Genomic DNA, 27,089 nt, shown 5'->3' with positions numbered 1-27,089 from the left:
TGCTGAATATCACAGCTTAAATATTTGGTTTTGGATTATCACTGTAACTAACATGCGAACTTGATGCAAGTTTGCTTTTGCATATTAAACTGATGAATGGATTTAATAATTCAAAATTATTAAATCCATGTGCCTCTAAAATGAAAGGCATTACAGATTAAAACAGCTGTTTTCTTGGTGGTCCACAGATCATGAAGTCAACATATTAAATGTCTTTCCACTCTCCTTGATATCTTTTTGATTCTCGTTGAAAAAGAGAATTTGCTGAAATCGTTGAGTACAAGTGTCTTCTGTCTGTTATTGAATAGAAACTGAAGTACTGCATTTAAAGAAATTATGACAATGAGACTGCACTTCCTGTGTGGTTCAACACTTTCGTTGTGAAATTGAGGTAGAGTGGGAGTGTGATGTAGCACGCACTTACCCAAAAATTCATCTTCATGTAGCACATCGGGTTCCAGTGTTCTGGAATGTCATATTGCCATGGAGTGTAGCTCTAGTAACATCTTTGTACGTGATACTGATTTCATGTTGATGACTATATGTTCTTTCTTTGAAAGTGTCTGATATAGTCTTGCCCTTTTAAGTGTGATGAAGAGTTAGGCTTATAAAAAGCTGGGGTACCTGGGAATAGGGCAGTAGAACTGTCACTTGTTCAAGTGGACCTTTGAATCCCTACTGTGGGCAAGATGGAGAACAGGCAGTGTTTGTGTACTGGTAAATTGTTGCAGTCTCCTTAAAACAATGCTATTTTGTTACTTTTTTGGGGAAAATTAGAATAGAGGACAGAACTGCCACAGGCTCTTCATTCGTTCATTCCACCAGTTCTGCTGTCTCCTCACTTACGTTTTCTTTGTGCCACCAGGTCCGCATCGCTGCCACGCCATTAGAGGCCACTGCTCTTTTCACTCCCCTTAGCAAAATTTCTTTCCTGCTTACTTCCCAGCCTGTCCCCAATGCTCGATCATCATCTTTTCTCCCCTCCCCTTTCACTGAGAAGGTTTCCCGTTTTGTCAAGTTCCCTGTCTGTTTTAAGAAATCCTTGCTGTCATACACCTGGATAATGACAGCACCACAGCATCCTCTAGTGGCTCGCTTCGTTTGCTGAACTTCTGGCAAATCATAAGTAGGGCTCTTCAGGTAGACTTTTAAGGGAAAAGCTTTGCTGTTGACTGACAGCAAACCACTGAATTATCTCTTGAAGGTTGACAGTAGCCTTCAAATATCAGTCGTGCACAAAATGCAGCTAGGGACTTTTCAGCCTCTGTAACACCACATGCTAAACTATGGTTAAGTGCAAGTGTTGGCTTTCTTGCTGTTCTCTCTAAATAGAAACAGTCTTTGTGTCCTGTGTTCATTATTTTTTCAGAACTGTTTTGTCTGGAGATACCAAGGAGTTATTTCATCAAGTGTTTTCTATCCAAAAATTAATAGTATTTTTTTTTAAATAACTTCTACTGAAGGCTTTCTCAAAGGATGGTGATTGCTTTATAAACTGGTATGTAGTCCTATAGCTCTTTCACTTAAGAGCTTTATATTCTGATCTTTAAAAAAAATAATTGAAAAGCTCAAGATATTTCTTCTTAATGCCTTTTTTTCTGATTAAATTGTCTTAAGGTGCTCTCTATGACCGCTACTGTTTTTGCTAGAATGTTGCTAACTTCTATGGTAGGTTATAGTATCTACACGAAGAAAGATGTAGTCCCAGGTGTCAGTGGTTCTAATTAGAAGGGTGTTCAGCTATCTGTTAAAGCAGTGCGCGTGCGCTATAGGAACTTAGGACACAAAATTTTCTGCTTGCATTTTAAGAACATGTTACTTACAAAATCAAGATTTTAAAGTTTGGCAAATACTATGCCACAAACAGTGCCGTTACATAGTGTCAGATTTGTGACGAAATGTGCGTGGTAGCAGCAGACACTTCTGGTATGATTTCTTTAACAATAAAAGACTCTGTGTTTGTAAATTTAGTAAAAGTTACTTTCTTTAACAGGCTGGACTAATTGAAGCCAATGGAGAGCTTAAGGTGTTTATAGACCAAAACCTAAGTCCTGGAAAAGGTAAGAACACAATTTTTAGTAAGACTCTCCATTTCTTGATTTTTTTAGCTGTTACGCTTATTACTGGCTTTAAACTGCTTTCTTGGCATAGTTTTTGTAAAGTGTTTTTTAAGTTATATCTTGTTTAATCAGCAAGCAGACTGTAGATTTTCTGTGGTTTATAGTTGTCTCTAAACTGCATGTGAAGTTCAGTGGTGGTTTGTCATCCCATATGTGATCTTCTCGTTAGTGTTGCTTGTGTTTAAGTATGAAGGCCAGGGTGGTCTAAAACGTCTTTTGGGGCACTATGTTTTAGCAAATGGGAAAAATGCAGGAGTGTAGCAGTTTAAAATGGGTTATGACAGTTTTTATGATAGTGTATCCACACTGGTGCAAGCCTATCTGAAAAAATATTTTGAACAGAACTGGTTTGGACTTGCAGATAATGGCTGTGCTGGTATGATAGTGTAATGTAATCAAGCAATTTAATAAAACACAGGCTATAAACTTGAATTTGATATGTAAGCTCAAAAACTAAGAGTATCTAAAGATTTGGGGAGTTACGTGCTGCACTTTACAATTAGCATAGTTGGAGGAAAAAACAGAAGCACCACTGAGTTCCAGTCACCTGCAGTTCTGGCCAGCTCTGTCATATAACCTCTTCTGCAAACTGATTATGCTATATGTGAGAATTAGATTTTTGTCCCCTGTATTCTTAGGGGAAAACTGTTTCCATAGTGAGACTGTAGAACTATTCTCTTCCAGTTAAGTATATTCTTACCAGTTTATTCATTTTGCTGGTGATGGTGTTATTTTTCAGCTTAATAGTTTTCTCCATTGTGTTTACTTACTCTTTATAAATAACGATTTTGTATCTTAACAGTCTTTAGTTTGACAGGCCAACTAGCCATTGTTTCCTAGATTCCTCATCAGATGAGCTGTTTGTCCTCTGGGTTTTTCTTATCGTTATTCTTTGAGCCCGTTTCATTGCTTTCATCAACTTTCTTGGAAGTAAATGACCAAAATAGTATATATGACTCCAAGTGAAGCATCAGTCATACTTGTACGGAGGTATCAGTAATTTTTCTGTGCAACGTCATGTTTGTGGTTCACTGCCATCTCACAATAGATTTTGGTGAAATGGCCATTTTCCTTTGTTGTTGCTTCCAAATGATGATAGTCTGGTTTAATCTTGTGTGTGACAGATGGTGTGCTGTGATAGGCTATACTAAGTAGGGTGAAATTTATTAGGACAGAGTTACCTACTTCTCGTCTGATGCTCTCATAAACCTTGCTGTTGACAAGTCTATTGACTTTATGCATTCTTGGATTATGCCAGTACTCCCAGATTAACCAGTAGTCCAGTTCAGGTGAACTCCGTTAATATTATTGCACTAGTCTTTTATATACCATTTCAGGAAACCCCTTTAAGCATTTATTTTCACAACTTGCAGAACTTCTAATTTCTGTCACCACCAATTTAACTAACAGTTTGTCTAGGTACATCCAAGTACTTTATCGGAATCTCAATAGACTCTCTCTTTGACATTCCCTTGTCTAAAATATACATTGCTTTACAGAAGGGGGCTGTCTGACTAATCTGCCATGATCTAATTTTGATTGAGAAGGCACTAAGGGTTGAATAACTGACATTTATTAACTGATCCACATGTATATTTGTAAAACACAGGTACACACAAAAAGTGTGCAGGTACATTACCTGATCCTTAACAGCTATACCATTTTTCCTACCCACTATGGGCAGTAAAACTAGTGTGTACAACTGACATTTTTTTACACCCATGTAGGCACCTGTGTCTAGACCCTGTTAAAGTCAGTGGAGAGCTAGTCACAGAATCACAGAATCAACCAGGTTGGAAGAGACCTCAGGGATCATCGAGTCCAACCATTGCCCTGACACCACCCTGTCAACTAGACCATGGCACTAAGTGCCATGTCCAGTCTTTTCTTAAACACCTCCAGAGATGGTGACTCCACCACCTCCCTGGGCAGCAGCCCGTTCCAATGCCTAATGACCCTTTTTGAGAAGAAATTCTTCCTAATGTCCAACCTGAACCTCCCCTGGCGAAGCTTGAGGCTATGTCCTCTTGTCCTATCGCTAGTTGCCCGGGAGAAGAGGCCAACTACCACTTCACTACAACCTCCCTTCAGGTAGTTGTAGACTGCAATAAGGTCACCTCTGAGTCTCCTCCAGGCTAAACAACCCCAGCTCCCTCAGCTGTTCCTCGTAGGTCATACCCTCCAGACCCTTCACCAGCTTGGTCGCCCTCCTCTGGACTCGCTCCAACACCTCAACATCTTTCTTGAAGTGCAGGGCCCAGAACTGGACACAGTATTCAAGGTGCGGCCTCACCAGTGCCGAGTACAGAGGGATGATCACTTCCCTAGACCGGCTGGCTACACTATTCCTAATAGAGGCCAGGATGCTATTGGCCTTCTTGACCACCTGGGCACACTGCTGGCTCATGTTTAGCCAAAACATTTAGCCATTTGTTTAGTCAAAACAGACAGCGCAGTCTAGACGGCAAGAATTGGAAATATGAATCTTGCATTATTACTTAGCTCTTACAGTAGAACTGGGCAAAATAGAGGCCACTTAATTGCTTGTAGAATTTCTAAAATAAATTCAAGTGATTAAATAGTTGATTATAGGCCTGCAGCAGAATCGAGCTCTATTCTCAATGTATACCACCACAAATGATACAAGCAAACTAAGCTATCCTCAGTTAATTTCTGCACCTCATTGCTTTTAGGAGAGTTTTGTAAAGTTAATGGACAGCAACTCATTCTTGATATTGAGAAGAAACAACTGTTTCTCTTGGCTTGATCGTTTTGTATTTCTTGCCTCTGTCTTGTCTGTGTTTCATATGCAGGCTCTGTAGTCTTAATCAGAGCTTAAAACAACAAATATTTTGTCACTAAAGTGTTCAGATATGTATCAGAATTTATTCACTATAGTATGTATTTTCTGTTGCCACTTTTTAATAATTTTTAGGGTTTTTGTATAGTCTTTAAATGTTGGCATTTTAAATGTAACTACTATACACAAAAGTACTATGTGCTTTCTAAAAGTAGCTGTCTGCGTTATGTGGCATTATATGAAAAAGTCCAGTCCTCTACTGTCTTGTTAACTTTGTGCAAAATTTCTCTTAATTCCCTGATGAAGAGGATTCAGTCCACAGCAACAGATAAAAAACACAGAGTAAGCTTTCCACAGTGTAGCTGGTGTGCTTCTTAGGATGAATTGAAGAGGTCAGGAAAGAATCTTTCTGTTCTTCTCTGGTGGTCATCATTAAAAGTGGGTTTTTTCTTTTTTTTTTTCCCTTCCCCTTCGTATTTGTATTTCTTAAAAGGAAGGAATCTTTTCTGGAAGTTGCAAGTTAATGACAAGGAGAGTTTGAGAATATGTTGTATTATTGATACGGAATCAAATCTCCCAACTGTGTCAGATGAGTGGTTTGCGTAGCCCAATCTGCTGCCCTCCACAACAGAGAGGGCAGCAGGCTCTTCAGGGAGAATACAGAAGCCTGCCTACTTTTTGAAGTTCATTCTCCTTATGCTGCCACAGCACTCAAGGTCATTGGATTAGTAATATCAAAGGATGCATTCCAGAATCTTTTTGGAAAAGTCCAACTTTGAGAGACTCAGCAAATTAAGAATGTAACCTCAACAAGAAACTTACGACTTGCTTCAGTTTCCACATGTTGCCAGCCAGATGTGAAAGGAGGAAGAGCTCAGCTGTCAGAGATGTAAAGGTATTACGGGAGTGGTAGAGAACAAAAAATTACTTGTCCTATGGGTCATAAGGACATGCCTGCAAAAACATCTTTGGAAGAAAAAGAGCATAATTTTTTTTTTTTTTTTTTTAAATGGTTCTGTGACCATCAAAGATCTGTAAGACAAATACAAGACTATGTGGTAGGTATATGAATCAACTGTGAAAAATAGGCAAAGGTTGACTTTTCTGGCCAAAACAGATTATTATGCAACAGTTCTTACAGCCTGAACAGCTTCTGCTGCACAGAATAGCCTGTGAATGGACTTCTGTAAATTTTTAATCTGCACTGGCAGAAATCTGGGAACTGTGAACAGGTTATTTTTAAGACTGAGTTTTGTTAGGGTATGTGGCTGTTTTTTCTTAGGTGAATGATGAAGAGGCGATATCACTCACCTTGCTATGCTGAACAGTTATGCTGCACAACCTCTTGCTCAAAAAGTCCTAAAGCTGTAGAATCTGTGAGAGAAGAAAGTGTGTTAGGGAATATCTCTGTATGCAAGTTCCATCCTTACATTCATTCCCTGATTATCCAGTAATATCCACTGTCAGAAACGGGTTACCAACCTAGACAGACTTCTTACTTCAACTAGTGGGGACGTACTTCAGTCTAATTAATTTTGGAGAGACTGATCTCAACCATGAACTCCAGATTAGGAATTTTTGGTTTTAAAGCAGAGACTGATTTTATTTATTTTAAGAGGAAAAAACAGTAAAAAAAAAAATTTTTGTTCATAATGCCTGTAATATTGAGTAGAATGGTACATAAAATACTGTTCTAGAAAATGCTCTAAAAAAGTCTTTCTTCAAAAACATCTTTAGTGTGGAATAGGAGGGTATCAGTCTTTGTATGTGGTAGAAATGAGCTGGAAGCTTGTGCTTCCTCCAGTGCTTGTGCAACCATGAGAAGAGGCTGAGTGTAAATTCACCTGTGTTTCCTGATACCCCTGTGTATTTCCATTAGTGGAGTGTAACACCCCATTTAGCCCTGAAAAAAAGCGTTACATGGAGCTGCTCAAGCAAGGTGCAAGTTTTCCCTTGTATTAAGATAACACCATTAGCTCTGCTCACTGGAGGAAGATTTTCTTTCTGCCTACTTCTGTTCCTTTGCCACTAAGAATTTACCCTAGAAGGCTAATTCTTAAAGTTAAATCTTGGGAAAATATCAGTGGAGCAATACACAAGTTATATCAATCCCTGTTTGATATAAGGCTGTATTGATTCCCAGATCTTATAAATATTTCAGAAATGTAGTATCTAATTAGTTTTTCTTCTTGTTGGAAATGCATATGTTTGGGATAAATTTGTTAAAGTCCTTGGATGAGGAAACTTAGGTAATGCAGGTTTTCAGTATGTTTGGCTCCAGGGTGATGCTGTTGAAAAGCTCCAACTTCTCCTGGGAGGAAATGAGGTATGACATTTACATCTTAGTGCAGCTTTCCTGTGAAGTGCAAGGTCTGTGGAGTTTGTAGTTTGATAGCGTTTAAGTGGCACAAATCCCCAGATTTGGTCTAGAGTGGTTTGGTTTGGTACAGGTATGACTGTGAAAGGTTTAATCTAGTTGGTAACCAGGAAGATGGTTTTCTGGTATAGATGGTTCAAGATGAATATAGATGGTTCAAGACAGAAGCAGCAATGCACTGTGCAGAGAGTGAGAAGGGAGGATTTTTGTTTCAGGAAATCCTGAGCAATGCCAGGTGCTTTTAAAATGTAGCTTTGCGAGTGAGTTAACATACGCAACAGAAGGTAGCTGTATATCCTGATGTCCTCTCACTGATGAACTCTCAAAGCTACTTGGTTTTCTATCTGCCACTTGCCCTGTGCTGTTTTACTTACTGTCAGCTTCAATTGTGACATTGTGAAGGAATCCTAAATCCCATTGGAAGCAGTTGCAAGTTTCCTTGGCTCATTCCAAAATATTCAGTTGCCTTTTTTTCCCTAAAGCCTCAGTTACTGAGAACATCATTACACAGGGCCCTTTCCATTGCTTGTTACCCTGTATTCAGGAACGAGTTTTGTGGAACTGTGCCTAAATTAATCGTAGTAAACCCTCAAATTATAATCAGAAGCAATGATTATAAAAATCTCAAAGGTCAAGTGAAGAAAAGCTCTAAGGGCATACAAGTTGTGATTTATAGCTCTATTCCTTTTCTGGCAATAATAAAAAGGATTAATTGCTTTATTGAAGACAGAATAAGAGAGCAGTTTAATTGTGAAGTAAAATTCCAAATTGACTTGATTGTAATTGTTTGCTTCTTGCTTACCTTGGTTACGAGGTGAGGATAATTGCATTTGCATATTTTAATAGTTATTTTAGCGTATTTCCATTCTGGGATTTTAAAAAAATTATTTCTTTTAATTACTGGCTTTGTTTTGGAATATCTACCTGGCTAATTGCTTAAACCTGAAATTGCTAAAACTCACCCTGTACATGGACTTCCAGTGATAATTATAATCCAAATTCATTTTGAGGGTTAGAAAATACATACAGTTTGGAGGGATGGAAAGAATTTTTGATAGGTGCTGAACCAGTAAAACTTCATCACGAATTTGTGTCTTTTAGAAGTTATTTGGCAATGAATTTTAGAGACTTAGAAATTTTGCTGTTCAGGAAGGTTGGAAGGTTGCAGTTTGAAGAAAACTCTTACATTCTGGTCCTTGTTATAGTCAGATTAGTGTTGATATTTAAGTATGTTCAATTCTAATGCTGCCCCTTGCTTGTGAAGATATTTAAGTGTAAGAAATTACCTGCTTCAGATGAGTGCAATGGAAAAGATAACCAGTGATATTTAATGTTGTATTGAAATTAAAGCTCTTAAATTAATTTTAAAATTACTCAGAAAGAAAATCTGGATCTTCTGTCATGCCAGTAGGTGGCATTATTGGTACGTAACTAGAAAATAGTGGTAAAAGATGTCTTTAGCTCCTTTCACCTCTTACACTTTAAAATATGATTTCACATTTTATGGGCATAAAGAACTTTAGTTTTGTTTTCACTTCAGATTTGGTAATTGAAAAAAATTGAAGTCAAACATGTAAATTTTTAAGGTGTTGTAGACTTACATTTTAACACTGCGTAACTTTAAGATTGTCTTGTTCTTTTTATTTATATGACAAGAAACATCTGCAATGTAATTTTATTGTTAATTTTATTTACAGGATCAAACTCCCTGATATTTGACAGTGACTGGAATTGTTCCTCTGGAACAGAAGTAGAGATTGAATATTTCAGAGTCTGTGATTCATGCTTTAGCAAACAGATATATATCTGAACATTGGTTATAAAAATGCTAGTTGTATTATTGCAGATGAGGTAATTCCAAACAATTACTATTATCTAAAGTCAAGCTGAGGAGTTAAAACTGTTGCAAATAGGAATGTTATTTGGAAAAGTCTAAAAAAACTTGTAGAATGTCTAAAGGTAGACCACACAGTTTATTTCAACACAGACTTGGAAAGACTGGTTTGTAATAGCTAGAGTAAATTACTAGTCATATGTAAGGATGATAAGAATCACCTAAAAGTCTGAGTTGATACAAGAAGTTACTTAAGCACTTAGTAGTACTACACACTGGGGAAGATCAATGTCTGTGTAAAAGTGCTCAGAATTGCTGTATAAGCATGTTTATTGTCTTAATAGGATGGTGTGACTTGTTCAGTAAGCTGAGGTATTTTTACTTGACTTGGCACACAACTGTGTGTTGCCAAAGCTTATGGTAGGTTGATACCCCAGAAAGAGTTCACTGTTTTCTGAAAATTAGCATATAACTGATCATAAAATGTCCGTGGTGTTTGCGAGAGACGTGTTACTAACTGCAGCTTCACCGGAGTGACATCTGAGGAGACAGCTCCTAGGACATAATTGTCACCTCTGTCTTCTTTCTCAGCTCTTCTAAGTACACCCTTTATACATATTCTGTATGTTTGTGTAATCTAATAATCTAAAACTAGTCAAGTTGATGCTTTTGTGGTAAGGAGTGATTTTTATTGTAGGTGATGGGGGCTGAGAGAAATCTAATCTGATAACCCAGAGCTTTTCCCTTGAAAGAAGAACTTTTGCCAAAAATGAAGCGGACTTAAGCTACTTTACATTACTGTAAGAGACCCTGCTCACTTTTTGGTTCCAAACTTGATATTTTTTCAGACAATTTTCTACAGAGACCAGCTTGGGTTTGGGGGGTGACACACTGGAAAGAGAGAGGCATATTGTGCACTTAAGACTAGTTTGCTTTTTGTTATTTAAGATTTTGTTTATTCTAACCAGTTGGTTTAATGGACAGGTTTGGAGCTGGAATTATTTTTTGTATTCTCTATCTTTACAAAATGGTTACAGTATGGAATTTTGTTAGTGATATTAATGTAGAATTCCCTTTCCTTCTCCTCTTATCTCTTTTCTTACCAAAAGAAAAAAAAAACCCATGTACGGAAGACTGCCAAAACTGAATCTACAACATTTTCCAGATAATTCTCATAGTTTTCATGTAATGTTATATCAATCATTTGTATCTTAAGCAGTACAGGTACTCTGGCTTTATATAAATTCTATTCCTATTAACTATTTTTTTTAAATTCCTGAAATAAGGAATGTAATGTTCCAAATGGCACTTGGGCATCTCAGAGGTGACAGTCACAGTGGAATCTAGTGTCTCTGTCACTTCCTTAAATCTTGTTCATGGAAAGTCTCACTGGTCTTTTTTGGTCTCCCAAAAGAGACCCGTTAGGCTCTTCTCCTGATACTCTGTTAGTTATGAGTTTTTTCAAGTAATTGATAGTAGTAGTATCTCTTTGAGAGCATAAGTCATATTTAACTTGTATTGAGACTGGCTTAATAACATTGCTGTCTTCAGGTTGTGTAGCTGCTGTTAAGCTAGATTCCAACTGCTCTGTTAAAACGATCCATTTCAAAGCTTATGTAATTAAGAAAAAAGTTTGTAGAGTTCATAGGAGTGGTTGTACTGCAAAATGTCGTCTGCAGGGTTAACTTTCTCTAGACTTTTCTTAAAAAAACCCTTTAACCTTCAATCACATATTTACATACAAAGTGGTTTGCTTGACAGAGTTTGGTTGAGACTTGCAGGAGATGGTAGGAATTGCTTTGCATTCTGACAAAACACTCTCTTCTCATTCTGCACATTCTTTTTTTGGGGATGTAATAATTCTGAAAGTGCTTACAGAATTACCTTCTTACTAAGTCCAGTTCCACCATATACAATATTGCTTCTATGCTAGAAGACAGATTGACAAGACTTAGTTTGTTAGAGACTGCATTATCAGGAAACTGACTTGTTTTTCTGTTGTTGCATCACTTGTGTTGCTCTCTCTTTCACAAGTAAAGAAAACATAAGGACAGATTACATCAGAAGATGGTACAGCACCTGGAATGAGTGGGATTTCTGCTTCTGAGGCAAGGAGTACTTCAGCCCAGCCTCTTTGAGATGAAACACCAAATTCAAAGGTGCTACTGTTACATGAACTGGAGCAGTAAGCTTTTAGACAGATCTACTGCTTTGTCTGCAGAGGGCACTCTTTTCTCCAATTTTAGATGTACTGTGTCTTTCTGTGGCATGTCAGGTTACTTAAAATGTTCATAATTGCCTGTGTCACCAGTCTGTTTTACTGCTAAAATTCTGCAAGGGATTCTTTGTTTTTGGTAAAATTCTTGGGTTTGTTTTCATATGCAAGCAAAGGTCTGGTTCAAGGGTTCTCCCCTAAATGTGGTTAGTAGCTGAAGGAGGCTATTTACTACATACTCTCTATGAATAGAGTGCTTATTTGGAACAGTTTGTAGACTAGATAAATAATAGATTTCATTAAAGGGTGCTACTGCTTCTTTTGCTGTGCAAGTTTTATATGGCATTAGTCCTTGATCCCATCAGCATCATTATCTTCTGTTTGGAGGCATTCTGGAACTTCGTATTGATGAAGTTCTACTTTCATTTAGGTTCAGTGATTGCTTCTAAGTTACTAAGCGTAGTCTTCCAAACTGGTAATGTTTGGGAGACTGAGAATCTAAGTAGTAGTTAGGTCCTTAAGTGTAATTTTTTTGTGTGTGGCTTTACCTGGCCTTTTCCATGTTTTTTTGAAGTCTTTAGAAGGAGGGGGGAAAAAAAAGAAGAAAAGTGTGTCGGGAACTTGCAGTATTAATATGTGTTTATTTTGAAAAGGAAGAAGAGTTGGTGCCAGGGAAGCTGTTTGCAAACTCGTCGTTTAATTTTTACATGCTGTTATGCACACCGTATGTTGGCCACAAAATACGGGATTATTTGAATTGCAGCGATTGCTGTAAGAGTAACAGTAATTAACAAATGATTAGTAGAGGTCCTCTGAGACACTGAGTTGTCAGTCACTTGCAAAGCTAAGTTCTGCTTGTATACTTAAACAAACCAACCAACTACGCACACAAAACCACTGTGAAACCAGAGCATTATGAGCCTTTGATGAAAGTGCAGGTGGATATGAGAAAAATGTTTGCACATCAGGTGCAAAGAGGAGAAAAAAGTAGGGTGCACTTGGACAGAGACAAATTGAAAATACCCTTTAAAGAAAACCTCTTTTTTTTCCCCCCTGTTGTTGAACATTTATGCTCTTTCCTATTTAGTATGAGATCTTTTATAGGTTGACTTTCACTTTGCTTCAAACTGAAGTGCATGTTACTGTTCTTCCAGTTATATTTGCATTTCCTTGCAAGTCAGTTTGTGCCATAGAGACAGATGTACCTTGCAGTTTCTGTATAGAGCCAAGTTGGTTCAGTTGCATGAATTAACTCTGGCACAGCATCACAGGAAATGTTAATGTAATTAAAAACTTTAAAGAAGCATAGTGCATACTCCTCCCTTCATGCAGGTGTTTTAGTTGCAAGATAGCTATTTGTATTCATAGAATTAAATGAATAATATAAGGATGCTGGAGGCCATCTAATCTTAACCTTACAGTCAAATCAGGGCCAACTTCAAAGCACAGAGCCTTCAATAGTTGAATTTTTCTGTATATCTCCAGGGAACCTCCTAAGCAACCTGATGCTGTGCTTTACCTTTCTCATTGTGATTTTTTTTCCCAATATCTGGTTGGAATTTGCTGTGCAGCAACTTGTGACTGGTGCCTCTTTTTGTTGTGTCCTTTGTCATCTCTGTAACTCTCCGTTTGATAACTGTGTTAGCAGTTGGGAAGAAAACTCATCCACACAAAGCAGATAAGCAGGCAATTCTTTATTTTGGCGCTGGGGACACGGGGGGATAGCTCCACCATACGTGTCCAACCAAACATTAAAATCCATCAGTTTTTATACACTTTTTCTATCGAGTCATTATTACATAAGTTCTTTTACATAAAAGTGCGTAGTATGCTCGCTCTTTAAATTTACCTTTATAACGATTGGTTCTGTTTATTATAACCTTATCCATATTCTTATTCTAAACCAATCATTGGTTAGTTCTACTGTATTGATTGGAAACTAACCCTGATATTCAAATCAGGATGGGAAGGATAAGGGGGTTTCTAAGCAGCATAACTGGTGTCCGTGACGGTTTCCTTAGTTTCTTAAACAAAACATAGAAAACTCCAGTAACTTCCTGGTGAGGTTTCTCTCGTTACCTATTTCAAACCTAACAGTGCCTGTGGTTACCTATTTCAAACCTGACTTTCTATATGATCAAATCTTGATTATTTTATCAGAGTATGATTAGATTCCCACAAATACACCTCGTGTCCCACCTTAATCTTCCCTTCTACAGGCTGAACGCACCAAGCTCCCTCAGCTTCTCCTTGTATATCATATGCTCCAGTACCGTAGCCGTATTAGTGTCTTTCTGCTGGACTCTCTCCTCTTTGGTAATGCCTCTCTTGCACCTTGGGCCCCAAAACTGAACAGAGTAATGCAGGTACAGCTTAAAGAGTGCTGGAGGAAAAGGAGATAATAACTTCCTTTGTACTTATTTCTGTACTCTTCCAAATGCAGCCCAGGATGCGGTTAAGTTTTCATTAGCATAGGGGTGTACTTCTGGGTCACATTCACCTTGTTGTCCACCTGGATCCCCAGGTACTTTTCTGCACAGCTGCTTCCTGACCACTCAACCCCTGACCTCTGCTGTTGCATGGAGTTACACTGTCACAAGTGCAATATTTTTGCATTTGTCTTTGACTGCATAAAAGTTTTTTAAGAAGCAACACGATAGCCTAAAGAATTACTTTGGTTTTAAACATACCAGAAGAATGAAGTCTCTTGGTCTCTTGATCTGAAGAGTTGATAGATGATCAAGATGATTAGGAAGAGTCTCATGGCAGTATTGTTCTTTATGAAGTTGTCCTACTGAAGTATTGCTAGAAGTTGTTGTCTTAGGAAAAAATTGATAACATGAATGGTTGGAAATCATCATGGCCAGAGAATATCTACCTGTGAATTTTTTAAGGACCTAGCAATGGTACTTCTGTCCTGCTAACTCAGTGTGTATATATATATATATATATGTGTGTGTATATATATATATAATATAATTCATATATTACCAGAAGGATAGAAAGCAACATATCCTGCACCAATTTTTGAAGGGCTCAGATAACTGCAGATGAGTTAAGTCAGACTTCTGTTAGGCAAATCAGTTGAGTGCCTAACAGAGAAGTACTAGACATATGGATAAATGTGATAATGGGCAGGAGTTAACAGGGCTTTTCTGGAGGGAGCGGAAAAGGGAAGTTGAAGTTTTGTCTTTTCAAAGTCATGCTTTGAAAGAGTCAACAACCATGTGTGGATAAGGGTTATCTAATCAGTGCGATGTCCTTGGATTTCTTAAAAATAACAGCAACAAAAAACTTGATTATCAAGGCCATTAATCAGTCTGTGAAAGAAACTAAGGTGTCATAGAATGGGACGGTCCTCCCATGGGTTAATAATTGGTGAAAAACAAACTAGATACAATGAGGACCCCAAGTGAGTTACTAGCACTCAAGCAAGGTCTTGAAGTCATTCTAGGTTATATTATGAAAATGTGCTATCAGTGTTTGATGGGGAACAAGAAAATTTATTTTTGAGAATTATTTGGAAAGGAACAAGGAATAAAATAGAAAACGTGCTATGGAGTTATACAATAACGTATGGCATTCCTTTGTGGTAAATAATGTGTCCATCCCTGTCCCCTGCAAAAATAAAGGATAGGAGAACTAGAAAGTGTATGGGCAACAAGAGCCGTCAAAAATAAGGAAGGGCGATCAAATAGATGAGGCGTCTTAACTCTGGAAAGCAGTTACAACTCTTATTTTATACTGGAAGTATAATCTACAGATTGCTGTGTTGTTTTTAAAGCAACGAGGAGGAGGAGGTTAAAAAAAGACATGTCGACCTCCAGGAAGCTGAGAAGACGATACTCAAGCACTAGTAGCCACGGTAGTTTGTATCGCTTTACTGCATGCTGCAGAGAGGAAGAACACACGCAGAACAGGCCATGATAGTGATGGGTGTACTGGAAGGGACAGGAAGGCATAACAGACTTATGTTACGAACCAGATAGCTGCTGACTTTCTGGAAGAGCACTGGAAAGTTGGTTAATAACGGAAGAATGACCGGCTACTGCAGCCTATTAAAATTTGGGGGACTGAGAATAGGTTCTTCTGTGAAGCTACCAGTTTAACATGGTGTAGTAATAGCAGCTAGGAAATACAAGCCTTTTGGAAAGCAAGGGTTTAAACAAGACTTGAGTTGTCCTGAACTTTCTGTAGACTACTTGAATGCGTAAGAGGGATGGTTAGGCATCAAGGACTGGTTAGGGCCCTTCCTGATACAACCGTTGTGAAAATACTTACCTATTCCTTCTGTATTGGATAATGGGAAAAAGAAAGGAAGTGTAATGGGAGTTCTACCAAGTCTTTCTGGCCCCATTGGCCCCTTTAAAAGTGGTCTGAGGGAAAGAAGTGCTAAACATCTCACCTGACAACCAAATGACAGATGTTTCAGCAAAATAATTGTCTCCAATATTTTGAGACTTGTTTGTCCCATTATTCTTTTTCTGTAGTCAGTCCTTGTTGCCTTTTTTTTCATTTTGTTTGTTTTGTTGTTTTTTTAAACTATGACATGGAGCATCAAATTGCTAGAGGATACCTGGCTTGGTATTTTTGTAGTTGAATTTTTGTTTTACGTGGCTTAAGACTTGCTTAGCTATTGATGGTGATTGTGGATGGCTTGTGAACAGGAAGAGAGCAGCTTTCTCTGCAGAGTTGTTCTGCTGTGTTGCATGTATTTTGCTCAAATATTGGATTCTTGAAGACTTCTGTTCTTTAATTCCCTGCCTTCAGCTGGGAAGGGGCACTTAGAGGAAAGTTGAGAATATTCTCTTGGAAAGGCCTGTGCTAACCAAGTTTTATGTCCTGTAGACCAGCATGCCTGAGAAGGGTATGACATATGCCAGGGCATTGGGCGTGTTTTTCAAGTGGTGCGGGAAATTATTTCGATAGCCACAAAGGATGGGAGTAGAAGAGGAGGGGGTTATTCTTTCTGTTGGGTGCCTATTGCCTCTATTACTCTGCTTTGAGAGAGAAATGGGAATACAAGGAATTAAAACCTGTTAATACTAGATCACTGATAACTGTAAGGTTACACAGGAAAAAGTTTGAGAGACATCCTGAATCTTAATTTGTTTTTTTGCTTCAAATGTGTAAATGCTATGTTTATATTGACACTCTACGCAGTTCAGAGCTAGTTTCTATTAATGCACATTGGTGTAGTATACGTGAAACTGGAATTGCTCAAATAATACAATGTGGCTGACCTGAAGCTGTCTACTTGTATTTGTTTTAGGGGTTGTTTCTCTATTGGCTGTTCATCCTTCTACAGTAAATACGCTTGGAAAACAGCTCCTGCCAAAAACATTCGGACAGTCTAATGTCAACATTGCACAACAAGTGGTAAGGAGACTTTGCGGGTTTTTTTTTTTATTGCTTGTACTATTACTTACACATACAGTAAGTATGACTTGTAAATTGATAGTTGGTATCACTTGTCATGGGCAGATAGTCTAAGCTTGTTTCTAATTTTAATAGGCTTACGTTAAAACAAATGTTCTTTTATGCAAAGAAATACAAAGATGACTGTCAAAAGTGGACACTTGAATATTCAGGTGGCTTTATCTTTTGCTAGTCTTGCCACTTTAAAATCAGTGGCTCTTTCAGATTCTGTTTTAAAATCTGACACAGGGAAATTTGAATGAAGTCTATTAGCACATTTGTATTGAGAGTGAAGTTAGATGGAACAAAATTGAAAACAGAGCTACATTTCTTAGTGCTTAATTTAGATATCCTTTTGCTTAAACACTTAGTGTGAGCTTTGTGTGAGGTACATGAAATTAAAGGTTTCAAAGAATCTAATAATGTGATAGATAATACATAGGTTATGAGAGGTCACTTCTATACTGATCAAAGTTAAAATTTGATGATCTGAGAAGAGTGGGTCTGAGTTCATCTTCTGGAAAGCAACTGTAATGCATAAACATCTGAAATGAAATGTGTCTTATATTTGGGTTTCCTCTTGATAGGAAAGCAATTTCCCATCTGCCTTTCCCAACTGTAAGCTCTAAGGAGTGTTTTATAACTGAGGCTGCCTGAATCTATAAACTGTACCACTTCAACTGTACACATGTTGTGACAGTCTAGTCCCTCTGCAATAGGCAGTATCGCTATATAACTGCTTATTAACTACACTTTGAAGCTGTTGCCATACTCAGATAGCTGCTATGGTGTAACTGTCAGTTTCAAAAGGGAAACAAAGAAAACAAAAATCCTCAAACCTCTGCATCCTCTCATGTTCTTACTAGAATTGCAGATCCAGTATCACTATGTTTTAAGTCTTGAGCTTCACATAGTTTGAGTAGACCGAGACAGACTGAAGACTGAGTAATGAAGTGTCTGTATAATTGCAGATCATTCACTGTGCTGTATTTCTGGCAGTGGTGGTGAATTAACTACTTCCAACAGCCACTGGGAAGTTAAGAGTGTAGTGAAATGAGTTCAGCTGAATGAAGTTGCTCCTTCAGTAGGAGGCGTTTTATCAATAAATTTCCAAACAGGGAAATTCAGAGTAGTTAGGCATTCTTTTAGTTTAAAATCAGTAACAGGCAGTAGGAAGAGAATGTTTTAACTATAGCTCACAGGCATAATGGCACAGAGGGAGTCCCTTCTGGGCATTATTGTGAGACTGTGTACATACTTGAGTTTAATGTTGAAAATGAAATATTCTTTCAGGTAACTTACAAAATATTTTCTTAAAGTACCAAAACCAGGGGATAATAATGAAATTACAAATATCTGATGCTTTTTTAAACTTTCAACAATGAGTAAATTAATGTCTACAGCAATCTTTATATACCTATAAAATAAATTCTTGTGTCTTCCATGACAAGTTTAAATTGACAAATCCTCATCTATATTATCTATGATTAATTTTACATGGTAACATTATTAAAAAAATACGATTCCAAAATAATAACTACTCTTAACAGTGGTTTTGTTAGTATGATTACTGTGGGAAATTTACATTTGCAATCATAATTTTTTTCAGCACTTTTAAGTCTTACCCAGAACATATTAGCATTATTTTTTTTGTGAAAGAAAAGGCCCATATCAGCATATTTGTATTGGCTGTTATCAGTACAAAATTAGATGCTTAGCTGTATGTCGTTAAAGAAGAGATGGAGGTTTTGTTTTGTGTATATAGAGAGAGAAATTTTGGGTAAATTTCTGTTGACTTTACAGTTCTGAAGGGGATAGCAAGAGCTATTAAAAAAATTTTCTGCCAGTGTGGAAAATGTTGTTGGGAAGCAGAGTTGAGGAGTTAGCTTGTGACCCTGCTCAACTTTCTAACCTTTGAGTGGTAAAAATAGGTTTTTAACAATTAAGTACTTAATTTTCTGAGTTTGTGTTCTTTGTCCAGGTAGTCTTGATTTCTTTTTCTTAATGCTGTCCCCATATAAGTTTTTCTGTTGAGTACAATGAGGTGGACTGTGTGGGCTGTCTTGCTGTTGTCTGTTGTCCTGATCTTACTCAAGCTTAAGGAGCTGAGCTATAATCTTGTTCACTTTTGAAATCAGGCAACTTATGAGAAACAGCAGACACTTCTTTTTCTGCTTTTGCTTCCTGCCCCCCCCCAGCACCCTCGCAGTCCCTCTGTTTTCTCTAAAGCCATCCTCTCTAGTTCTATTTATAGGCTTTCATTTTAGGATGTTCCCAGTGACTCAGTACTGCTTAACTCTTTTCATTCATGCTCTTTTCATTCAAAGTCATGGTTGGTTGTGAACTTGTGAGTAAAAGTTAGGGGCATTAACATTTCTATTAAGGACCCAATAATACTAAGTAACTCCTTAGAAGATTCTGAAGCTCTGGACTCTAGACCGTAGGATCTTCCTTAATAGTGATACATTAAAGCATATAATTCTGGCTAGTTTGCAGACTTTTGTGACTTACAATCGGAACGCAGAGCAGGTTTTGAATGTACTAAATGGACTTCACTTTTCCACTCTAGAAATGACCCTGTGAATTTGTACACCCTTCTATTTATTCCTTTGTACTGTTGAGTATTTCAAGACACAACTGAGCGCAGTAGATGTCCAGGGTTTGCTGCTGCCAAACGATTTGTTTTTCTTCCAGCTGTAATTCCACCCCCTCCCCTGTGCTGGCTTGGCTTTCATGTTACTGCAGAGTCATACAAATTCTAGATGTGGCACCAGGGTGATAGTGGGCCTGTTTGTGGAGTTGGGAACCTAGGGAATAGAGTGGGACCCTCTAATTTTAGCCTCTGGGAGCAAGATATTGAATTACCTCTTCCAGTCATCTGTAACTGCATCCTAGCGGATAAAAACTGGCTAACAGCTTTCCTCTGTTCTCCATATTGTCTTCATTACTTGAATAGCACACCGGTGGTTTCACAGTCTTTTGAGACATTTGGTGAACCAGACCGGTGAATAGGAGAACTGATGGTATTTTTTTCACAGGAAGAAAGTGAGCTGGTTCACATATGTCCTGTGCCTGTTGGGCATCCTCCACCCTCATTCTGTTTCCCACAATCAGAATTTTTGGTTATGAAAAGTAGTAGGGGAGATTAGTTGACTTTCAATAAGAATTAGAAACATTTTAAGTATGGAAATAAGCTACTGGAAAGGGGAGGAGGACCTAAGATTTTCCAGCTGCCAGAAGTGAATGTAACAAACTTGTATGTTAACTAGTCAGAGAGGTGGCATAATATGAAGAGACAGTATTTGGGAAGAAATGCAGCTCTTTGTCCTTCCAGGCAAACGAAATCACGAACAACTAATATTCACTAGGCTGCTTCTTGCATTCTACATTTAAAGGTTATTCAAATTTTGGTTTATTTTAACTTTCACGCATAAAATGTTTCATTTTGGGTTTTCAGTTTTTCTGATTTATTCTTGTTGAGTCTAAATTACTGAAGCATGCCTGAGGAAGAAACTTAAAATTTTGTTGGGAGGCAGAATGTGGCCACAGGAGAATACAGCAGGCTTGTGGGTGGTTATGAGTTCAGGTTCATTTGATGTTTGTTTCATTTACCTGATGTCAGGGATGAAACTTACTGTTTCCACTGGGAGGTAAATGTACCCTCAAAAAATGGGCGTGTCTTTTCTACAAAACAGAAATCTGTACAGTATCGTTTTGTTTTCCTATATACATATTCTCTTGAAAGATACATGTATAATATTTCAGACATAAAAAACCATCATCTGCAAAAGTGGGAGTTCTGCTTCAGCTAGTTTCACAGATAAGGAGAGCATGGCGCTGTGTATGAATGAATGACGAGAAGCTCAACGTGAGCCGGCAAGTGCGTGCTTGCGGCCCAGAAGGCCAACCATATCCTGGGCTGCATCAAAAGCAGCGTGGCCCGCAGGTTGAGAGAGGTGATTCTGCCCCTCTACTCCGCTCTCATGAGACCCCACCTGGAGTACTGCGTCCAGCTCTGGGGCCCCCAACATAAGAAGGACATGGAGATGTTGGAGTGAGTCCAGAGGAGGGCCATGAAGACGATCAGAGGGCTGGAGCACCTCTCCTAGGAAGACAGGCTGAGAGAGTTGGGGCTGTTCAGCCTGGAGAGGAGAAGGCTCCAGGGAGACCTCATAGCAGCCTTCCAGTACCTGAAGGGGGCCTACAGAGGAAAGCGGGAGAGGGCAGTGTTTAAGGCCAGGTTGGGTGAGGCTTGAGCAACCTGGTCTAGAGGAAAGGTGTCCCTGCCTGTGGCAGGGGGGTTTGGAACTAGATGATCTTTAAGGTCCCTTCCAACCCAAACCATTCTATGATTCTATGATGATTCTATGGTTACTTATGATTAAATTACCACATCTTCTGGACTACTTACCTGTAAGCTGGAACACTGTGTTCCGCTGAGTGTGTGCTCCTAACATGTTCAAAATGAAATGGTATTGCTGAAATTGGTCTCACTCACTGCAGTGATCAAGAAAGTTGAACCTTACTCTTCCTTACCTCTAACATTGGTTATTTTGGTTTTGACTCTAGTGGTAGAGACTGACTGCAGGAGAGAATTTGGCCTTTCTTGCAACAGCTCTGCATTTTCGCTCTGCTTTTACTGATTTTCAGATTTTCTTGTTTCATCTGTTCATATTTTAACAGTAATTTGCCACAACTTCTTTATACGTATCCTGGTAGGGCTCTCTTTCCTATTTTTTTCCATTTTTCCCTTTTTCTTTCCTTTTATTTTTTTGGGGTTGGGGGTGTGTGTACTTTGATCTTGTCTACGTTAGTGTAGAACAGTATTAAGAAATCCAGCAAGCACGAAAAGCTCATGTAAGAAGGATAAAACATACATGCTCATTATTTAGGGAGTGCTCTAACTATATAATATGTAGTCTGAGGGGTTTTGTGCTAGTGTGTATAAATTTAATGCATCTAACAAAGTAGGTAGAAAAGCATTATTCATGTTTGGATAACGCATCATATGAATAATGCAGCATCTGAATATCTTTGAATGCTTATGATTATTTTCCAGATAATTTTCTCTTTATTGTAGGTTATTGGTACACCTCAGAGACCTTCAGCACCAAATACTATCCTGGTAGGAAGTCCACATACACCTAACACACATTTTGTATCACAGAATCAGACTGCCGATTCTTCGCCGTGGTCTGCTGGGTGAGCAAAATAAAAGTTACAAAGGATTAATTGTTCTAAGTGTTCATTGTGATAGTGTATGTACTCTTCAGGCTAGCAGTGTGAGAGAGAGCCTGCTTACCTTTCCATCAAGAACCCTTCAACATTAAAGTATACTGTACTAAAACCAGTCATAGTCACACAAGAATGAATACCCCCTTATAAAAACAACTAGAATATTTTCTGTAAACACTGATGGATATTCTCATGTTACTTACCTTTAAAGAATTTAGCTCCTAAAAGGACACAGGAATTCATCTGACTTGATTCAGTTTTTGATTTTGCATTTCTATTTTTCTGATGTATTTCCAAAAAATAAAAAACATTTCAGATTGAACAAACATACCGTGATGTGTCATTTGAAATAAGAATGTAGTTCTTACTGGAAAAAAAATATTAGGTGCAATGAATTCATTTTTTTGGTGCCTTTTCTCATGCAGGCTTGTTTTTAAGGGTCTGTTGTTAAATGTGGTTGCTTTAAAACTAAATTTATCATCAGTGTCTTGTTACACATAAATAGATTTCTACTTTTGAATTATACAGTGAAATGAGATGTAGAGAATTGAGAAGTTCCATTGCTGGTACTAATGTTGTTGGTACTTATATTTTTTCCTCAAGTTACAAGGAACTTTTTATTTAAAAGATATGCAGAAAACTTTGTTATACTCCTTGCATCTGTTGTAACTTCGAAGCTTTTGTAACAACTTCACATACTGTATAACTTCAAATCTGTGTTTTAGTAATAGTATAATGTTTAGTGAGTTCAACCAGTATCGGACTTTGTCTGTTCAGTGATTATTGGATTTTTGTAGAACAATGCTCAATCAATCTAATTTTTTGTCGTCAAACGAGATGGACTAGTTAAATTAAAAACAAACAAACAAAACCCCAAAAACGTAATTCACTTTTCCTGTAATTCACTTTTCGTATTTTAGCATTTATCCCCCTTATCCCTTCTTGTCTTGAAGATTGGAAGGTTTTATTTACTGACTTCTTGAAGGAATATCTGTATTGTTAACTTACTATCTGCTACTGGAGCTAGCAGTTGCCGAAAGGATGAATTTGTGCTGTATTTCAGCATCAAGATATTAGAATTGTTAATTATTGTAAATTGTAGAGGAAAAAATTACAGGAAAAAATGTTGTGAAGGGGTGAGAAGCAGAACAAAAGGGAAGGCTTGGTTTTTGCAGCAGTGTGCCTGTATTTAAAAAAGAGACATTAAATATTGCAAAGTTCAAATCTTCTTAAAATATATATATTATACATATATGTAGGAAGCGGAACAAAAAAGGAGAGAAGAATGGCAAGGGTTTACGTCATTTCTCTATGAAGGTTTGTGAGAAGGTACAAAGAAAAGGAATCACCTCATACAATGAGGTAGCAGACGAGCTGGTTGCAGAATTCAGTACCACTGATAATCACATTTCACCAAATGAATCGGTAAGTATATGGGAGGTCAATTACATGTGAACTGAATGGGGGAAGAGAAGTTTCTTTTGAGACTTTCGTATTTCTTTTCCTACTGCTAAATGAAACAGTTCAGACATTACCCGAGTTTACCCTTTTACTGTAATATATTTGTTTTCAAATATCTTCGTTACAGATATGTTTTTAATTAATGCACTATGTCTACAGCAGGCTTATGACCAGAAGAATATTAGACGACGTGTCTATGATGCCTTAAATGTCCTTATGGCCATGAACATTATCTCTAAGGAGAAGAAGGAAATCAAATGGATTGGTTTGCCTACTAACTCGGCTCAGGAATGTCAGAATTTAGAGGTATATGTGTTAGGAAATACACAATGGCTTTGTGTTTTGAGAAAATGTTTACAGCTTTAATATGTTCTGATCCAACATGTGCATGTGATCTTCTGAGATAGCGAGGTAGAATCGTATGGTCCCGTTGACTCTTTTTAAAATTTTATTTGTATTTACAGAACACACATTTAAACTTCCAGATTGCTGAATTTTTTTTTAATTCTTCTGTGTCAAAAATACAGCTCTGTATAAGCTTTTACAGTGTATGTGAAGTGGTTCTGAGTGGAAGTTAATCGAACTGAAAGATTAATGTGTGTTTCCAGCATTGCGGTAGTGGTGCTCAAGAGTCAGGAAGATTGTTTTCTCCAGATGCCAGACAAATAATACATCTGTGATGATAGATGTTGCATGTAGAGCAGCATATATATATATACACATCACTCCTTCTTTGTCGCTGCAGGTCATATGTGTTTCTGACATTTGTCTTGCATGAACATGTCAGACTTTTTTACTGTGTATCTTGGGTAAGAAGTAAAATGTTTTATACTGAGGCATTCGTAAGTTCTGGCAGGATTTTTTTTTTAGTGTCCTGAGATTTGCAGGGTAATAAAGTTACTGAGGTTTACTGAAGTCAGTTCACTTTATCAGAATAGAATGAGACTTTGTGTTTATTCTTAATAAGTCTAAATTCCCTTCAGCAAGACTGAAAAATCAGTGTAGAAGCTGACAAACTGGAAAAAAAAGCCATTTTGGAATCTATCTACAAAGGGCTAATTCTGTGGAGATTTTTGTTTGATGCTGATAATAGCAATTACAGTACTAACTGAAAAATCAATCTAGATGAAGAAAATCTAGGGTATCTCATCAATCTGAGTTTTATTTAAATATTTATCATCCCAAGTGAAAATTATTAGTTAAGGTAAGAGAGTGGTAATTGGGGTATAAATAGTACAGTGAGTATGGAAGGTGAAGTGGTTTGAAGATGACAGTGCTGTGTGCTGAATAGGGAACCAGCTAGCTGGAGGGATTTTAAAAGTAGATCTCTTTGGATCTGTCTCACAAAGTGTGATGTTGCCAGTAATGTTGGAGCAAAAGAAAAAGAAGAGTGGCTCATTCAGCTGGGTTTGATGTCATGACTGATAATGTACTAAAGAAGAGTAGGATAATATTCATACTGAAGTAAAAAAAGCAACTTAGAATGTAATAATGCACAGTGAAGGTTCATGCTTTTAAGATGGCAACAATGATAACTTCTGATATCGAAGTGAGAACTTGTTAATTAGATGTCACAAGAGGAGGAAAGATTTCTGTTAACCATTGAATAATTGAGCTACAAGTGTAATACAGTCTTGAAAATAGCAAAAACCCTAAGATGTATTGAGCTTACTTGAGGAAATTGCGGGATACCTCCCTTCCCCATTAGTGCTTCATGAGTATTCTAACTGCTGTTACTGCAAGCTCTATTGACATTTAAATAATTAGTGACATTGCCTGACAAATTTTGCAATAAGATTCTTTTTAATGAGTTTGTGGAGGCTAATGTTTAATTTGTGAAATTGTCAATAATAATAAACTTTTCTTACTATTCCATCTGATATTGCTTAGCTTCACCCTTAAACTGTTGAAAAATCAAGCCAAATAGTTTATAAGGCAAAATAGGAGTTTGAGGGGTTCCCCATCAAGTATTTAGTATTTTAAGTCTTTTTAAACTTGTACTTGGTTTGTAAATTAGAGTATTAGATTTGTTAAAATATGTTCTGATAATGCAAAAAGAGAGGGTGTGGGGCAATTAATAAGGTCTGTATCTTGAAGTAATATGGAAAGCAATGTCATTTACATGTAGGTGATAGGAAAATGTCTCAGGTGATTTGTGGTATGTTTTTTGGGGGAGATGGTTATTTGACTGACTTTCTAATGCTAAATTATAAGACTTGGTCTGTCCTTTTTTTTTCTTTTTTTAAAAATATGGTATAACATCATCCCTTTTTGCAGTTTTTTCAACTGTGTACACTTCTGGGTTTTTTTCACCAAAAATTAACAGAAAACTGCATTCATGTGAATTTTTATCTCCAGTCATTTTCTTGTTAGTTGCATATTTTAAGGACCTAAGAACAAAAGTTGATGTTCAGGCCAGCGGTCTGTCTGTCCAGATTAGAGAAAGTGTTTAGTGATGTTTTCTCCTGTAACTTGTGGCTCAGGCATAAACAGCCATCCGTCTGTTTAATAGCTCTCAATTAATTTTTCTTCCACAAATTTTTACTTTGTGCAAAGTTTACTTTTAACATTGAGCCTTTTGTGGCAGTGAGTTTCAGGTGCATTAGGAGCTGCTTATGAAATACCTTTTGTTTGTTTTTGAACATACTATATTTAGTTGATAGCCTCTGATTTTTTTGATTGGAAGTGATGATGACCCAGTCATTCCTTATTCACTTTCTCTATCCTATTGATGGTTTCATAGATATCACCCATGTTCTCCCTCATTATTTCATTCTCCTTTCTGTAGAGTCCTATTTTATTCATTATTCCCTTGTATGGGATCTGTTCTGTACCACTGATTATCCTGATTGCTCTTTTGTATAGTCTTTTTGAAAGAGGAACACTAGACCTACGGAATTCAAGATGTAAACATTCTGGCTTCATATACTGATGCAGTGATAATTTCTGTTTTGTTCTCTGTTCCTTGCATAATAATCCAAATTTTTGGCTGCTGTGGTGTACTGAGCTGATGTTTTTGTAGATACTGTAATTTAATATCTCTACTGAATGTCATTTTATTTCTAAAATTTGCATGAATGGGATTATGTTTTCTCACACATACCACATTACATTTACCAAAATTAATTTTGATGATGTAATTACTCAATGCTACAAGACACGAGTGTGCTTTGTGATGAGCTCTCTTTTTACTGTGCCAGATAGCCCAGCGTTGTCGGCAGATTCTGTCAGCTTGCTGTTCATCCCCTTATTCTGATCCTCTGTAATTTGAATAACAGTCTGTAAATAAAGTCCTTGTGGGAATCTGCTGGTGAGCTTCCTCCACTGGGAAAACAGTTTATTTCCTGCCATTTTGTCTTCTGTCTTTTATGTTATTACATAGTATGCATTTAATACTGTAGGGACTTAACCTTTGGTTCCACAGCAGCCTCATTTCTTTGAGCATCTTCAGTGGATCTTCTGCAGTATCTCCACTATCAGCAGACTACATCAAGTGGATCCTTCTGGTCTATGTGTTCTTCGCCTCCTTAGGAGAATTTGGATAATTCTTTGAGGCATAACTTCTGTTTGCAAAGATGTTTTTACCTTCTCCCCATTATATTGTACTTTATTTCCCAGTGTTCTAATTC

At 37.5% G+C, this 27,089-nt stretch overlaps 1 protein-coding gene across 4 annotated transcripts in view; it reads left to right on the top strand.

The window, feature by feature from the left end:
• TFDP1 (transcription factor Dp-1) overlaps positions 1-27,089 on the top strand; it is a 45,808-nt gene that overhangs the window by 11,866 nt on the left and 6,853 nt on the right. For 3 of the 4 annotated variants that reach the window (XM_068421789.1, XM_068421798.1, XM_068421805.1), the window contains exons 3-7: positions 1,994-2,060; positions 16,619-16,725; positions 21,845-21,966; positions 23,259-23,424; positions 23,620-23,766. In XM_068421789.1, coding sequence (XP_068277890.1) covers positions 1,994-2,060; positions 16,619-16,725; positions 21,845-21,966; positions 23,259-23,424; positions 23,620-23,766 — 609 coding nt within the window. The remainder of the gene's footprint in view (positions 1-1,993; positions 2,061-16,618; positions 16,726-21,844; positions 21,967-23,258; positions 23,425-23,619; positions 23,767-27,089) is intronic. The other variant, XM_068421813.1, reaches the window with a different exon arrangement.

Source organism: Nyctibius grandis, chromosome 2 (genome assembly GCF_013368605.1).
Source record: "Nyctibius grandis isolate bNycGra1 chromosome 2, bNycGra1.pri, whole genome shotgun sequence".
In the NCBI taxonomy this organism is placed as follows: domain Eukaryota; kingdom Metazoa; phylum Chordata; class Aves; order Nyctibiiformes; family Nyctibiidae; genus Nyctibius; species Nyctibius grandis.
The sequence above is the reverse complement of the archived record's forward strand: the minus strand, read 5'-3'. Positions and strand labels throughout refer to the sequence as shown.